The following is a 17247-nucleotide window of genomic DNA, read 5'->3' as shown; positions in this document are numbered from 1 at the left end:
GCACATCCATCGCCGGTCCTTCGCCATGTTCACCTTTCAGGCTCGTGGCTCCTTGTGCCCCATCATTCTATGATTTGCCATTCAAACCTCCCCCTCCCTCCTCTTCCATTCCACATCTCAGATTATCCCGTCATAAGTCCACACGCCCTACGTCACAGTTGCTTCAAAACAATGGACCATAAATTACCATTTGACTTGTACAAAGGATTCTTAAGCGGGTGCTTGAATACGTGGAAAGAAAATAGAATTGTTATCTCAATTCATGCAAAACCCCCAATTGGAAACAATGGAAGTAATTATTAGCCTTGAAGTCATCTCTTGGTTCTTTTGTTCGCTTGGAAAACAACAACACATTTATAGCTGCAAGTCATTAAACTGCAGGTGTTGCAGCTGATGCCATGCACATGTCATGTGGTTCAGCGTCAGCTTGCTCATTCCTGAAACAACATATTAGCTCGACCTGCTTAAAGAGAGGAGGTAAAAAGAATGCGATCGTGTGCTTCACGGAACACAACGGATTAGCTTGATCTCCGAGGTGAGAGGACGTGAAAGACCTTGAACAAGGGACATTGAAGTGCAGCCTTTCGGAACATCTAGATCTAAAAGGCATCTCAATCTACTGAGAGTTTGATCTACCGAGTGTTTGATCGACCGAGAATTCGATCTATCGAGCATGCGACCTTCCGAGCGTTCGACCCACCGACCGTTTGACCCTCCGAGCGTTCGACCCACCGAGCGTTTGACCCTCCGAGCGTTCGACCCTCTGAGCGTTCGACCCTCTGAGCGTTCGACCCTCCGAGCGTTCGCCCCTCCGAGCGTTCGACCCTCCGAGCGTTCGACCCTCCGAGCGTTCGACCCTCCGAGCGTTCGACCCTCCGAGCGTTCGACCCTCCGAGCGTTCGACCCACCGAGCGTTCGACCCACCGAGCGTTCGACCCTCCGAGCGTTCGAGCGTTCGACCCTCCGAGCGTTCGATCCGCGGAGCGTTCGACCCTCCGAGCATTCGACCCTCCGAGCGTTCGACCCACGGAGCGTTCGATTGACCGAGCATTTGATCTACCGAACGTTCGATCCATCAAGCATCTTGATCTACTGAGCATTCAAGCCACCGAACTTTTGATCTACTGAGTATTTGATCCACCAGGCGTTCGACTCATCGAGCATATTGATCTACCGAGCGTGTCACCCATCAAGCATCTTGATCTACCGAGCGTTTGATCTACCAGGCATTTGATCTACCCAGCATTTGATCCACCAGGAGTTCGACCCATTGAGCGTTTGATCTACCGAGCTGTTGATCTACCGAACTATTGATCCATCAAGCATCTTGATTTACCAAGCATTTGATCTACCAAGCATTGATCTCCCGAACTCTTGATCAACCAAGCGTTCAATCCACCGAGCATCTTGATCGACGAAGTGTTTGACCCACGGAGCATTTTGATCTCCCAAGCGTTTTATCTACCGAGTGCTTGATTTACCAGGAGATCGACCCCTCTAGCATCTTGATCCACTGATCATTTGATCTACCAAGCATTTGATCTACCAGGTGGTCGATCCACCAAGCATCTTGATCTTCCAAGCATTTGGTCTACGGAACATCTCGATCTACTGAGCATCTCCATCTACCGAGCATCTTGATCTACGGGGCATTCATTTCATCAAGTTCTCCTTACCACGAGCCCTTTGGCCAAGCCTGCGCTCACGTTTGCCTGTTCAGATCGCAAGAACCACCAAGGGAATGCTTACACAAGTTGAAATGCGGTATGAGCTTGCACGCATCTGAATAAGGTGGGAAGGAGCCGTACCCATGCTCTGCTTGACATCTTATCTACTTTTCTTTCTCACACATTTCTCCAGTTGTGATTCTGATTGGTTTCAGGTCTCTTGTGTCCATAATTAAGTAAGATTGTAGAAGAGGTTCATCAGTGTGAACGAAACAAGTTCTGCTCTGTGTCTCTGCTCTATTTGCTGTACATACATGCCCAACAAAATTCCCCCATTGTATACTTGTCGTACCCTCACAAACGCCCTGCATATGTGCTTTACCATTTTTGTTAATAAGACCTTTACTACACATACCATATTCCCCCTGTATAAATAAACCCAAACATGTTTTATTCCAACCTGTCTTTTCCATATTGGTCACACACAGTCTGCACTAGCGACAGTGTTACGGATTTGGAAGCCATTTGCACACAAACCGACAGCAGCCCCTGCAGTTCAGTTATCTCGATAAGTATGTGTTTATAGTTAGGGCCCCACCGCCTATGTCGAACGGGAATTACATGTGTGCGCTGCGAAGTTTCTTTATAGATAGTTTTTTTTTTTTTACAACAAACCCCCTCCACCTCTCCGTACCATCGACTCCATTACCCACGCGTTTTTGGCTGAAGGCGTGGGTGGAGCCTCCATTCGCTTCAGATCGAGGCTCCGCTCCGAGGAAGGGCATGGAGCGTTTCCTCCAGCCAATGGGCGAAGAGCGAGCAGGGCCGAGGCACCCCGACCAATGAGGGGAGGCCACTGATCGCCCGACAACCCCTCGTCCAATCAGGAGGCGAGTGGGAGGGGAAGAAATCTCTTGGACCTGGCAAAAAGAGTGGAGTGGTTGTCAGGCCATTGCACTGCAGTCATCGTGGCCTATTGCTTCTGGTCTGGCGCGGTGGCTTGGTCTCGGTCGTGGTCTGCGGTCCTTCGCAGTGGCTGCTCGTGGCGGTGGTGGCCGAGCAGCCAGGGTCGTGGGCCTGTGGATTTCGGGACGTGAGTTCGGGTCCCATCGTGGTGGTTGGAGTCCGGTGCGACCGCATGAGGCGGGAAGGTACCCGGCCAGGCTCTGTTCCCCCAGCTCGCCTTCCCTCTGGGCTGAGGGGCCGAATAAAGACCCACGTGGTCCATTTCGAGTGTGTGTGTGTGTGTGTGTGTGTGTGTGTGTGTGTGTGTGTGTGTGTGTGTGTGTGTGTGTGTGTGTGTGTGTGTGTGTGCGTGCGTGCGTGCGTGCGTGCGTGCGTGCGTGCGTGCGTTCGTTCGTTCGTTCGTTCGTGTTTGGCCAGTCTGTTAAATAGAATTGTTAAGTGTTTTCTTTTCACTGTACATTCCTGCCTTTTTTTCAATTGTAACTATGCTCTGTGTCTCCCTTCCCGATTATTGCCCCCCCCCCCATTATAAATAAACCCCCAATTGTTAAATGTTCCAGTTCGTTGCCTGTAGTTTCTATCATTGACCCAGCATGGTGCGTATTGAGAATTAGGGAGGCCATGTGCCGTAAGTTGTCGTTTGGACCGACGGACTCAGGTAATACTGCTCGGTTACACCGGACGACCCGGTTCGACAGAGTCCGTCGAGGGTGTGACTTCCCCGGTAATTTGATGACATGGGTACTTAGGTATATTGAAGTTAGGCAATTAACCCTACCCCACGCCGTCAAAATATTGGCGACCACGGTTCGCTAAGGGACCCGTGACCTTTCGGACTTATCCGAGACTCACGACCTAAATTCTGGGTTGTTCGGTGGAGACGACTCGACTGCTCCACCTAGTAGTCTTTTATCGCCACCAAACCATGGCCCACAACAATAGTACCAGGAAGTTTTACCCCAACTGTTTTGCTCTGTTAACTTGCCAGTGCTGCAGTCTCTGTTCCGCTCAACAGTAATCCAAATGTGCGCTGAGGACACGAGCCTCGGTTATTTGGGCCACGTTACTCCAAGGTAAGCGGTGTTCGACAGAGGAACACTGGGAGATTTGGCTGGCTGATTGACGGTTGTGTTTGCTTCAAAACCCCACTGGGCCATTGAGTTATCCACGGAACGTCGGCCTGCAGGACCAGAGGTTGGGAGGAGTTTGCGGAGTTTCCTGTTGTTGACTGCCCTCTCCTGCCCTCTCCACACATGGGTGTCAGAGTGTGATGCTTTTGGTACAACGCAGCGTTATGGTTGAAATTTTACACCACATGACACTGGATATTACACGGAATTTCCGTGGGCTCCTGCTGGACTAAAATATTGTGTGCCATTTTGGTCACCAAAACTCAGGAAGGACATAGAGAGGGAGGGTTCATCACAGGGCTACTAGATTGGATCTGTGCCTAGCTCGAGTCAACTATGAGGAGCAGCTGAAGGAGACTGTGCTTTGTACATCATAAAGTTTGTGATTACAAGGGAATATGATGGAGATGTTGAAGGTAATAAAGGGTTTAGACAAAATAAGTGCATAAAAGTTCTTCAGCAGAATAGACAGTGGAATATGACCGGGTGACATTGTTTGAGAGTAAACAAGAGGAGAGTTAGTATGGCAGTAAGGCAAGGGTATTTCAATCAAATAAGACGACCAGAATTAAATTCATTTGAATTAATAGAAAAAGGACCAGTCTCGGACCAGAATTAACTTCAAGGTAATGCATTGAATTGTCTCCCAGGAAAGGTCGCGGTAGCAGAAACAGTACATAGGTCCAAATTGGAATTTGATAGGTATCTAGAAACATTGGCGATAAAGGGGTACAGGGATATTGGCAGGACTTGTCGCAAACTTGAGTATGGATGAGCGATTGTGAGTATTGGTGTTCATCTGTGCTTATTGTGATGTCTTTGAGAGGGTGTCATCAAGGGATAGTGTTTAGTCGGTGTTGTACATTCTTCATTCTTCACTCGAGAACCACCTTTGCCCACTCTCCTACCTCCCAAAAAGAAATGTAGATAAATAATAAAACATAATAAGATTCACAACCAGAAAAAAAAAACACAAAAACCCTTCGACCCTCCGAGCGTTCCACCCTCCGAGCGTTCCACCCTCCGAGTGTTGAGGGGAAAAAAAAATAGCATTTTTATTTTTAATACCCTGGTGTTCCTGAGCCTGCCACATTTTTTTATCCTCACTCCTCCCAAACAAACCTCCAATTAAATGAAATAGTTATCTTGACGGAGGTGTTGGTGTAGCACAGGCATGATTGTCCAAATGGCCTCTTCCTGCATCAAATTTCCTTTGGTATTCCCTGTTATTCCTTGTTAAAGCTACAATGTAGTGGATGATACTCGGACTGAAGTCGCTAAGGTTGACACTGTGAGGTTATATTCTTTATTCTGAACTCCCAATCACCACTACTTTGCAAATAAAATAATGTTGTTAAAACGTCACAAAACATTGTGCCAATCTTATTATGCCTCCCCCGATGGGATAGGGGGAGGCTTATACCTGTTGTATGGTCTGTTTCTACAATTAGTGCCCCCAGTTTTTAATGGTACACCTGAGTTTATTAGACCCCTCGGAGTATTAAACCACCATTTCGGTGTTTTATTTTTTCCTTCCTTTTGTTTTTTTCTGCCAATGTCGAAACTGTATCTCAGAGCCGGCTTGGACTTTTGGAATGAAATTTTGCGTCAATAATGGGACTAAAAAAGTATGCGGGGTTGACATAGTTTATTTTGACCTTCACATAATTTTAAGGTCATGGCCCAATTATAGACATTTTAACATTTTTCACCATAACTGGACTAATGTTTGTCCGATCGGAACAAAATTGCTCTTCCTAGATAGCCTACTGTACAGCAAGACACATTTATGCTTAATTTACATCATACCCATATGGGTGAAAGATCAATGTCAAATGGCATTCTGAAAAAAAGATAAAAACGTTTTTTTTTCTGGCATCGCTCATTTTTGCCAATGCTGAATCTTAAAGACGGCTTGGCCTTCCAAGATGCTCATGCATCATAATTGTGGACCTGCACTGATGTGCATCTGATATTTGATTTGTGTCCTTGACCTACTTTTTTCATATTGTGACCTAATTAACAAAAAACACTTTTTCATCATACCTTGAATAATTTGCTCCGATTTTCATGATGTTGAGTTATACTGTATGTGTAGATTGTAGATGGGGACACATTTTCTTAATTTACACTCCATCCCTAAATATTGATGCTCAAGATCATATGGCCATCATTGGATCACAGGTGCCAGAGAAGCTTACCCTTGGCGATCATCACTTGGTGATCACAGATATGTAGTTATTTTGTAGGGTTTTAATAACATCATTAAAACATTGAAACTCTGCAAATGTTGTAATTTTTTAAAATGCTATTACGATATTCCAAATTTACATCATAACTGTCAAAATATTTTTAAAACGTTTTAAGCATGCAAGATGTTCTGATAATGTGTTCATTATGTTATTTTTTTAAATGTACAAAATAATGTTTTCATAACATTTGGCTACAACTTTTTTCAAATGTTGTGATCCTGTTTTGTTCGCTGAGTAATTCCTCAAGGAGCTCGTCAGGTATGTTATGGAGTAAGCAGACCAATTTTATTTGGAACTGCTTTTTGCTCTATTATTATTATTACACAGAGTCATTGATAGGAATGATTCTACCTTCAAGATCAAATGACAGTCACAATATTAACTAGCAAGTTAACCAGAAACATTTTCCTACAGTCATCTACGAGTCAACATAAAATTCCCAAGTGTTGCTGAAAGTTCAAGAAAACATTAAAGCAGCCATCCCAGCCAAAGAAAGCTGTTGATAAGGAAATCAGCAGAGAAGCAAAGAAAGGGAATGTATTCTTGGGGGTTTAACCCTCGCTCCCTCCTATCTTCCTCACAAATTATTCTTCCACATCCCATGGATTAATTTCATTTTTTTTTTTTAACAATATCTGGAACAAAAGAGGCTCTTATTAAAGCTTTCCATCACCCCCTCATTTATCACTTTCTCACATATCTTTGAAATCACTTTTCTTCACTCTTTTTCATTAACTATTAATATCAGCTCTTGAGGTCAGATAATTCATATTCGTACAATAAATTAAGGGAATGCATTAAATAATAGCCATTTCTTTTTCCATTTTTTTTTTTGGTAGCAATGCCAGATATTTCAGTGATTGCTGGAAAAAAATTTGAGGGTTCATAGAACACTTTAGCCCACCCAGTATTGAGGAAAAGCACATGGGAAGGGGACTTTTTAAACTCTTGCTTTGCATTTCCAAGCACGAACTATATATATATATATATATATATATATATATATATATATATATATATATATATATATATATATATATATATATATATATATATATATATATGACGAACTGTGATTTTATCTGAATCTCAATATTCTCCAATGCTGAGAGCACGAGCGACAACTTTGACTAGTTGAGATGGCGTAAAATAGCATAATATATTGGCCAAGTACTGAAAAACGAGGTTTTTGGAAATGGCAACAAGGCGATTTGTGTTCTTCGGTGTTCAAGAATATAATTATTCATTTGAAATAAAATAAAAATTTTAAAGGTTGTAGAAAAAAAATTCAGGGAGTTTTCTGCCATTGATGCAGCGTCTTTTACACCACCTTATCACACTACATTCATTCTTCGTGCCTGTTGTTTGTGTCCTTTATCATGTCCCGAAAAACATTGTTTCCTTTTTGGAATGATTTTAAATTTTGGTTGATTGCCGGATGAACATACAGACTAAAACAAAATTACCTTACTCCTCTGTGCTCATGTACGATCGAGACGAAATTCCATACAATTTGCTGCTAAACAGCAGAGCCAAAGTACTGCCAAACTGTCGATTCCTGTTCCGATTCATGTTCTACAATGTCTCAAAATATAAAATTCAATTGAAATCAAGCTGTTAGACAAAGTGAACCAATTACTTTACTCCACTTTTTGCTTCACGCGTGCATGGGGTAATGATTCTGTATCACATGGTACTTTGTTTTTTTTTTGTTGGTGTTGTTGTTGTTCACAAAAATTATTGGTTAACAAAGGTAAGAAGCATAACTGAAGATAGTTTTGTTTGAATTTTTTTTCCTCTAATTATTAGAAACCGCCATTAATCATGAATAAACCCAAATAGAGTTTTCAAAAAATAATAATAATTCAGGAGTTAAAACTACTGTCTATCCATTCCACTCAAGCACACATTTTGATTCTTCTGGCATCATGCACAATTTCGAAGCATTTTAAAGCCATGAACACACATTACGGTCCATGTTTCTTGAATGGAGGAATGTAAAGTAATTCACATGGAGACGAAAACTCAAGGTTGAAGGGATGTGAATTTGTGGGTACCACCCATCATGTTCCAGTAAATGCATATTGAACCATAATAAAATTCCCAATTCGACCCGCTGGTTGATTCTTTACTTAAACCCAGCTGTGTCACTGATACAGTGCCCCCTGTAGGTTTGGGCAGGAATTTGAGATTGACATCACACAATGGCCTGCTCTTTTTGAAAGGCACAGTGGGGTATTTCCATCCATTGAACTACTTTACCTGCTCATTCATCACGTGGAATAAACGTATGTCCAAACCTCTTCCTTTCCACAGAGTGGACGTGTAACACCTCCACGACGTGCCCCCTCCCCGGATGCTGTGACTCCATTTGGGATCGAGGAGGCACGGCGAAGGGTGAACAAAGCGCTCCATGCTCGCCTTTACCTGCTGCAACAGATTGGCCCAAACTCACTCCTCATTGGAGGAGACACACCTGGATCAAAGTTCCGTGTGTTTGTAGGTCCTCAGGTAGGTTGGTTGTTGTTGGTGCATAAATTCTAAATCTATTTAGAAACTTGCAATAACTGTAATAGGAGATTAATATACGTCCTATGATAGCTAACCTCTAACTTGTGCCTTTGTTTCTATGCATACACCCCTCGTAATATGGCAACTCAATATGTGGAATTCCACTATAACATAACATCTAAATTAGGGAACCAATTCATTATATGTTGTAAAAATTCCCTTTTACAGAATTTTGAATCTCTGAATTACAAATTTTTCACACTGCTCCACCAGGCAAAAAAATAACTATTTCCTGCAGTAATTCTCTGCAGACTACTGCAGTATATGAGAGTACAACTTTCATATACTATAGTTCAAACTGTAGCATTTTTGCCTGGGAGGTCGGTTGTGTGTGCTTTTTTCATACTGCACTAGTTTTTCCATGCTCTTCATGCCACTCAAGCTTGACCTGTTTTGGTTCAGTCTATTGTGTAGATCACGCTTGATACTGTAATGTGCAGGATTTCATCCTCTTTCAACATTCTTACTTCAGTAAAAGTCAGTCAAGATGTCTGGAAAAAGGCCATAAAGTACAAGTGATAGAAGAAGTGCGAAAAGAGACCTGAAAGTAATTACCTTGGATGTAAAGGTATTTTTTTCGTCGGAATGCATATTTAATTATATTATGCAAGTCAATGGGAAAATAGGGTTCGATATATGGAAGTTCACTTTATGTATGACCTTTCAAGAATGTATATATTACGTAAATCGAGGGATGAGTGCATACATTTCAATTGCAGTACATTTCTGTTTTCTCACTGAGGATTATTTGATTATTTGAAATGTCACGAGTGTGGAAGTTCACATCCACCCTATATCGGATTTCACAACCTTTCATTTCAAGCAATGAACAGACATTGTTGATGTTGTGATTTTATAAGTGCAATGAATAGGTCTAATGTGATGTTGCAATTTTATAAGTGCATTGAAGTGCCTTCCATCCATGTCTTTCATGCTGCCAATTTTGGAACCACACAGACAACATGCCTGATTTTTGCCTCCATCTTGGTTTCATAATGGACAGGAGCTCATGAGGTCTATGTATTCAGCTGATCTGTGTGTTTCTTCAGCAAAAGAGAAGAGATAGCAGTCTCAATGAGTCATGGCATCAGAGCTGCAACTCCCCACCCACTTTCCCAGCCACACTGCCCTTCACCTCAAATCTGTGGCAGAAAGGAACCAATGATAGACCGTGGCCAGGGTGAACATGGTGGAGGTACTGAGGAGGATTGAAGTGGGGGGACTGGCAAATATAGAGACCGTCAAGATAAACACTTTTAAAAGCTGGATCTGTTCATCGCAAAGTTTTTGCAAGTCTGTTCATTGCAAAGCTGCTGCGGTGAGTGGCTCACTGTCTTGGCAATTTACTCCAGTGCAGGATCTTCCTTCGGGACTCGGGAATTGAATCTCCAGCACAAGGCCAAGCTGGACGAGTACCCGTTTTTACCACCTTCACTGGTGATTTTATGCAGTTGTTTTTTTTTTCGGACACTTTCATCCAGCCTGGACGCAGGGATTATTCCATGGGCAACTTGTATCATCATTTGATTTCCACAATCGAAGTTGCAAGACACTGGCTTGAATTAACCATGACTTTGAAGGTCCAAAACGTACCACGATCGGACGTGCTCTTGGGTATGCTCCCTGTTGCACTCCTTGGGTTTCTCACTGCACTGAGACCAATGTTATTTCTGCTTCTGTCAAGAGAAGGATGCTGTGATTTCAATAAAGCTCATGACAAAGACAAAAGGTCTGAGGAAAGGTTATCCTTTATATATTTTACATGTTATCCATTGTGTTGAATGTTATCCATTGCTCTGCGCAGAGAAGAGATGTAAGACGTTAAGGCCTTGGGATAGTGCTAAATCCAAAGGAAAATGTAGGGGTTGGTTAAGGGTGGGGGGGTGCTTTAACACTGTGAAGGCCCAAATCGTTTTTATGACCGTTTTCGTTTTTTTAATTCAGGTCGGAGAGATTTCCGGCTTTCGTAGTGTTCATGAAAGGAGGAAACATTATTTTCTGAACAAGAACCTGTTTTCAAGCATCCAAGCAATTTTAAATAACACCAAAAGCAGTTGCTACGTTGCATTTTTTTAGCATAGGCGAGTTAAAAAGCCCACCCAGAAATTGAGCTCTGCTCAAGAGATTTGCATGCCTTACTGCAGTAAAGGATAAGCATTCATGCTTTTATACTTTCCCCCCCAGTACAGAATATTAATGATGGATGTAACAGCCAGTTGCATACATGATAGGCAAATCAGCTAACCAGCCTTGTCAGAAGTGTGTGTGCGTGTGTGTGTGCGTGTGTGTGTGCGTGTGCGTGCGTGGTTTTTGAGAACTATGCATTTCCATCCAGGAATTTATTTAACTTGTGAACCACATGTATATCGATAGTTTGAGAGGTTTGATGGTATAAAGTAAAATTGGTGATAACTGTGGGGAAAGGTAAACCACTCGCTTCTCAGTCCCTCAGCCAGTGCTATGAGTCCAGGCTCAATCTCTCAGCCACCAAGCACTGGATCACTTCTGAGTTTGTTGGCTGGCAGTGCCTACTGCTGTGCTCACAACTCAGGGTTCATGCTGCGTCCACCACTGCACAAACCTCCACAGGCTTTGTGCTGCGCTCACCACCCCGGGCTCCATACATCCCACCGTGGACTTGACAATGGATGCTCCTTCGCTCGTGTCCTGGCCAATCTTCTTATCTTTCAAACTCGTCTCTGCAATTCCCCAAAGACTGTCTCGCACTCTGCCCAAGCAGCTTTTTTTTATCTGCACTGGCTTTCACCTTTTAACTTTGACTCCAGCACCGACAATTGTCATTTTCAATTGCAGCCTTACACCTTTCTCCTCAAGTGTACCAAATGATGCTCACCTTTGCCCTTACACCTTTTTCCCACAGTGAACCAAGCAGTGTTTCACCTTCAGCCTTACATTTTTCACCCCAAGTATGCCAAGTGGTACTTCGCCTTCCCGTAGATGTTTGAGAAACCTTTGTTGCCTTCCCGAGGCACTTGTGTCACCTGCACTCACTTTGGCTCAGAGCACTACCTCTCTTGCCAAGCCCTCTTGACTCCAATTGTTCATGCCCTATTTGTTGATAATGTCGTCCTCCCTCTTGTTTCCGATGCTGCAGTATTTAAACTTCTGGTACTCTGTTGTTTAAGGACTTTGATTTGAGTTCGCTTCACTGTTTTCTGAAGTGCAGCACATCTGTAATTACATGATCTTAATTGGTACTAGGTTTCTGCATCCCAACCCAAATCTAAATCCTCTTCCACCCTTCCAACAATGTGGAAGGACACATTTGGAGCTATGTTCTTTACGAACCGCAGCTCGATGGTTCAGTAGAATGAATATGTTTTATTTTTCATTATGAGTACGTGTTATGGATCAGAGATGTGCTGTTGCCATTTAAAGAAGTTATTAAAATTTATTTATGCCCATTGGGTCATTTAAGTTCAATTTTGAGACAATTGGTGTAATATTTTGGGTTGCTTTGAGGTTGGGGGGTTAAGTTGCATTAAAATGTCCACCAAATATTGGAGTATTATTGCCAATGAACTTATGCTGAGTAACCTTGGTAGCCATCGTGGAAATATGGCTGCCACAACTGACACAGGATGAAACTAGAGTCTCTCTAATGATTAACATGATCCCTATGATGTGTGATATATTATGCGTGCATGACTGTATCATCAAATGCATGATGTACTGACCTATATGAAGCAATGTGTGCTGGACTTCTGGAGTTGCATTTGCAACAAGTTAATTAATATTTTACATCGGTATGCAAAGTGAAAAGTTTCATAATGAACAAATCTAATAATCCTCAGGTTTAGAAATTCGACTTTTGTTTGACTTTAATCTCCCTTCATAGCAGATTGGAAATTAAACGGATTTTTAAAATTCATTAATTTAGTAACTTGTCACGTGCTTCGGTAGACCGTCATCATGCTATTTAATCATGTCTCGCATAACATCATTCTTCCCGTTCAAATATGATGTGAAAGCAAAAACCAGAAGAAGGGCACTCGGTCCAGGCTGAGCACGTACCTCCGCCAGGCTGAACACTTGAAGTTTTGTATCACACTGGTAGGCCAGATCTGCATCCGGACCTGAACCAATATCTAATCGGCTTGTTCTATTCACCTACCCTACTCAGCCACCAACTTTTGTCATAATCCGTCAATAACTTCTTGAGATACCGTGCAATCTATCTTTTTTAGGCTCCATCTCTCATTGGTGAGCAATCTCTTTCAAAATTTGAAAAAAAATTCTCACATCCGGATCCAGATCTTTGCCAAAATCTAATCAATTCGTCTTTGTCACACATCCAACCTGTCCACCAAGTTTTGTCCAAATCCATCGATAACCTTTTGAGATGTCCTACTCACAGACGGAAAACATAACCAACGTCCACCTTCGGTGGTGGATGTAATAATAAGCAACGAATGCTATTTGGAAGTGAGAGACGAAGTGTTGGTTATCCTGCTTGGTTATTTCCTCCACAGACATGCAGCTGTGCTCGTGGTGCTTTCTGTGTGCACATCCTGTTCGTCATGCTCAGGGTTTTCCAGTTGAAGGCCTCAGACCCCCTGCTGTGGAGAAGAACACTAAAAAACTTTGAGGTGAATGACAGATGATCAAGTTTTGGATTGGAGTGTGTCGTGGACTGTTTATTGCTTTGAAATTTCCGTTTAAACACTGCAATATCATTAATTAATTTTCCCAAACAAAATGTATAATACGATTTTTTTTTTTAGCTCACCTGGAATGTCGTCCTGGGGAGCTTATGGAATGGAGCGTCGTCCGTCCGTCCACAAATACTTAAAACTTCTTCTCTGAAACTACACATACGATTTTGATGAAACTTTACCACGACCTTCATCACCGTGAATGTACCAAAGTTTGTTCATGGCATTAAAAAAAAATTTGGCTTTAAGGGGATCTACGGGAGTTGCCCCCCCAAAATAGGGATTTGCTTTCTTCTCATAAACAACACAATTCTGATGGAACTTGACCACAACCTTCATCACTCATGATGTACCAACGTTTGTTCACATCATTAAAAAAGAATCTGGGTCTGAGGGATGAACGGGGGGTTGCCCCCCAAAATATGTATTTGCTTTCTTCTCCGAAACTACAGACAACTTCAATGAAATTTGACCACCACCTTCATCACTCATGACGTACCGAAGATTGTTCACACGATTCAAAAAATCGGGGTCGAAGGGGATTTATAGGGGGGAGGGGTTGCCCCCCAAAATATGTATTTGCTACAACGTTGGTTCATTGGTACATTTTGCCGATTCCGTCCCACGTTGACTTTTTCGTCAGTATCATTATTCTACCAGATGAAAGCCCAGAGGTATTGCCCCTATTTTTTAATTATCCAGTCAAATGTGTGAGGAAAATATTGCCTTGAAACAAGTGCACTCACAGTGAAATTTATTTAAACTCCATCTCATCGGTTGATTAATTATGTCTTCGGTTTGTCAGGGACTAACTGACTATCAGCAATGGGGCATACAGAAAATTTGGAATTTACTCAGGGTACCAACTCATGGAACTAATCTTTTCAAAAAATGTTGTTGTAACTTTTACTTCCACATGCAGGTGCTTGTACTTGGAACAGCCAGCTTAAAGACAACACCACGACAGGGATTGAAAGCAGATTAGATAATTAAATGGCAAGCACACTGCTATCTTGCTGTCCCTGTTACATTTTGACATACAATGTCGTGCTGGCAGGTGGAGAGCCTGTTCCAGGCATACCACAAATGGCGAAGCAGCCGGATTAGAGCTCCGGGCACAGGGGCCAGGGCCAAGATGTCCGGGCAGCCTGTTGCAGCTCAGACCTCGAGCACGACCAGTGGCCTGAATAGTAACCCAGATACCTGGTGAGAGAGTGAGAGAGAGAGAGTGAGAGAGAGAGAGAGAGAGAGAGAGAGAGAGAGAGAGAGAGAGAGAGAGAGAGAGAGAGAGCGAGAAAGAAAGTGAGAGAGAGCGAGAAAGAAAGTGAGAGAGAGCGAGAGAGAGAGAGCGAGAGAGCGAGAGAGAGAGAGCGAGAGAGCGAGAGAGAGCGAGAGAGCGAGAGAGCGAGAGAGCGAGAGAGCGAGAGAGCGAGAGAGCGAGAGAGCGAGAGAGCGAGAGAGCGAGAGAGCGAGAGAGCGAGAGAGCGAGAGATATAGTTACCTTTCAGGCTAAACCTTGAACGAATGATTGAAGTTATTTCTCACATGGAGTTCATAAAGATCAAATTTAATGTTTGGTTTGTATTGAAATACTTTTAAACATGTCATCTCCTGTCCCCATATTTATCTCTACCTCACTAGCAAGGAAGATACAGAAGAGCAAACATGCCCTATCTGCTTGCTGGAGATGCAAGAGGAGGAAGATTTGACAATCTGTCAAGATGGCTGCCACAACAAGCTCCACAAGCACTGCATGTCTATATGTGAGCTTCCAGCACAAATCACTTTTTTGTATACGATGTCGAGGCTTGTATGAGATCTAACACACAGAACGTACAACAAGAGGGGCGGGAAAGGGAAGGACAAAACAGTGTGGAACAGAGACATGAGGAGATCTGTGGAATGAAGAGAGATGGGAGGGGGAACACAGAGTCAGCAAGATGGACACCACAGGGACTTTCAAGTCCTTACATGACAGAGACTTTCAGCAGGGAAAGCAGGGAATTTGAAGAAGCTGGGTTTGCGGTGGATTAGCGGGGATAGAAAAGATCATGATTTTGGATGGGGGAAGATAAGAGATGGTGGTGAACAGCTGTTTTGAAGACCTGGAGGGAAGGGATTGAATAGAGTGTGGGAGTTTGTTCCGAAGGTGGGAAAAAAGGAATGAAAGAGTGAAGGTGAGCAGTGATTCTTGATTTTGGTAGTTTTACCAGAAGGGGGCTGCTGGCGGACCTTGAATGCCCTGTGGAAATATGGGGGGGGGGGACATATTGCAGACAGAGCAGGGGGGGCAAGGCCAGAGAGGAGACGGTAGAAGACAGAAACACCACCGACCTGCCTGTGGTGAGAGTGAGAGACCCAAAGACTCAGCCTCATCGCGGGAGATGCCAATGATCCTAATTGCCTTGGTTTCCACAGTGCGAAGCTGAGAAAGGTGAGCGGTGAGAGCACCAGCCCAGAGGGTAGAGCAGTATTCCATCAGGCTGTGGACGAAAGCTTTGGATGTGGTCAGGAGGATCATAACTTGCCTAAATTATGAGGCCCATCAGTCCCACGACAGGGTTTGATTGAAATGGTTAATTCAGTTCCACGTGTCATGACAGCACGCCAAATTACACGTGAACTACATCAAAAAAGAAAGAGAAAATAAAAGTTCATGCAGCACGTTTCCTCTGCAGCCAACCCAGATAGAGCACACCAACGTGGGGGCCAATGTTGGCTACCGACGTTGGCCCAACGTAATTTTGTCGATTGGATCAACGTTGTGCAACGTCGGATGACTTAAATACACCATATCCCTATCGCTGGACCAACGTCGGCAAATCTGCGTCGCTTTTACACCATATTGCCAATGTTTGTCTAACGTCCGAATCCGTCCATAAACTCAGGTTCAGTCGAATCCGCCCCCAACTTTTTGAGATATTGTGTTCCATATCGTTTTTGGCCCAATCTCTCAATGGTGAACAATCACTTTTAAAATTCTACTAATCATGATCTGGATCTTCAACAAAATCGAATCATTTCATTCTTGTCACACACCCAACCTCTCCACCAAGTTTCGTCTTATCCGTCCACATAAACTTCTTGAGATATCCTGTTCACAGATGGACAGACAGACAGACAAACAGGCATGCAAACAGACAAGGATAAAAACATAACCTCCGTCTCCCTTCGGTGGCAGAGGTAATAGTCAGGGTCATGCCGATCAATGTGGAAGAACACACATCCTGCATCACCAACAATATGTGGGGTTGAATTGATAGCTTCAAAACTACATGACACCTAAAATTCTGATTGCACTCATTGTCTTTTTGGAAATTTACCGAGAGAATGCTTATGGTACATTACATGCATCAATGTTGAAGGAAAGAGAACAAATCGTAAAAAGAGAAGTAAGTAAGAGCTGGAGTATGCTATTTGTGAAAGATGTCACAGTAATATGAGCTGAAGTTGTGTGTGTGTGTGTGTGTGTGTGTGTGTGTGTGTGTGTGTGTGTGTGTGTGTGTGTGTGTGTGTGTGTGTGTGTGTGTGTGTGTGTGTGTGTGTGTGTGTGTGTGTGTGTGTGTGTGTTCTTGTTTTTTGCACACACGTGTGCACATGCATTTGTCTGTGCTTTTGTGCCCAAATGTGAGTGTACATCGAGTTTGTGGTAAATATACTGCTTTCTGGATGGAGCAGTTATTTGTGATTTGGATCCACCACTGTACTGGACCTAATGAGCTGAAACCTATTGATGATGTTGTGGTCTTTAATTGATGATGTAGTTTAAGTGTGTGCATGTGCATCTGCACAGGGGCTGAGGAGTGCAGAAGGAATCATGAAGCTCTAATCTGCCCTCTTTGCCGTTCAAAATGGAGAGCAAATGAGTTTCCAAGGTAGGACTGAACATTTATCTGTGCAGTAATCCGCAAATAGGAAAAAAACATGTTAAAAAAAAAACACTCATTTCTTTGTATTTTTTTTATTTTTTGCATTTGTTCAAAGG

At 43.0% G+C, this 17247-nt stretch overlaps 1 protein-coding gene across 2 annotated transcripts in view; it reads left to right on the top strand.

Moving 5' to 3' along the window:
* MAP3K1 (mitogen-activated protein kinase kinase kinase 1) overlaps positions 1–17247 on the top strand; it is a 139437-nt gene that overhangs the window by 34639 nt on the left and 87551 nt on the right. For both annotated transcript variants that reach the window (XM_085845545.1, XM_085845546.1), the window contains exons 4-8: positions 8332–8526; positions 13080–13196; positions 14320–14468; positions 14904–15025; positions 17056–17137. In XM_085845545.1, the coding sequence (XP_085701671.1) occupies positions 8332–8526; positions 13080–13196; positions 14320–14468; positions 14904–15025; positions 17056–17137 (665 nt within the window). The remainder of the gene's footprint in view (positions 1–8331; positions 8527–13079; positions 13197–14319; positions 14469–14903; positions 15026–17055; positions 17138–17247) is intronic.

This window comes from Eptatretus burgeri, chromosome 11 (genome assembly GCF_056783735.1).
Source record: "Eptatretus burgeri isolate ZD-2024b chromosome 11, Ebu_testis_v1, whole genome shotgun sequence".
In the NCBI taxonomy this organism is placed as follows: Eukaryota; Metazoa; Chordata; class Myxini; order Myxiniformes; family Myxinidae; genus Eptatretus; species Eptatretus burgeri.
The sequence above is the reverse complement of the archived record's forward strand: the minus strand, read 5'-3'. Positions and strand labels throughout refer to the sequence as shown.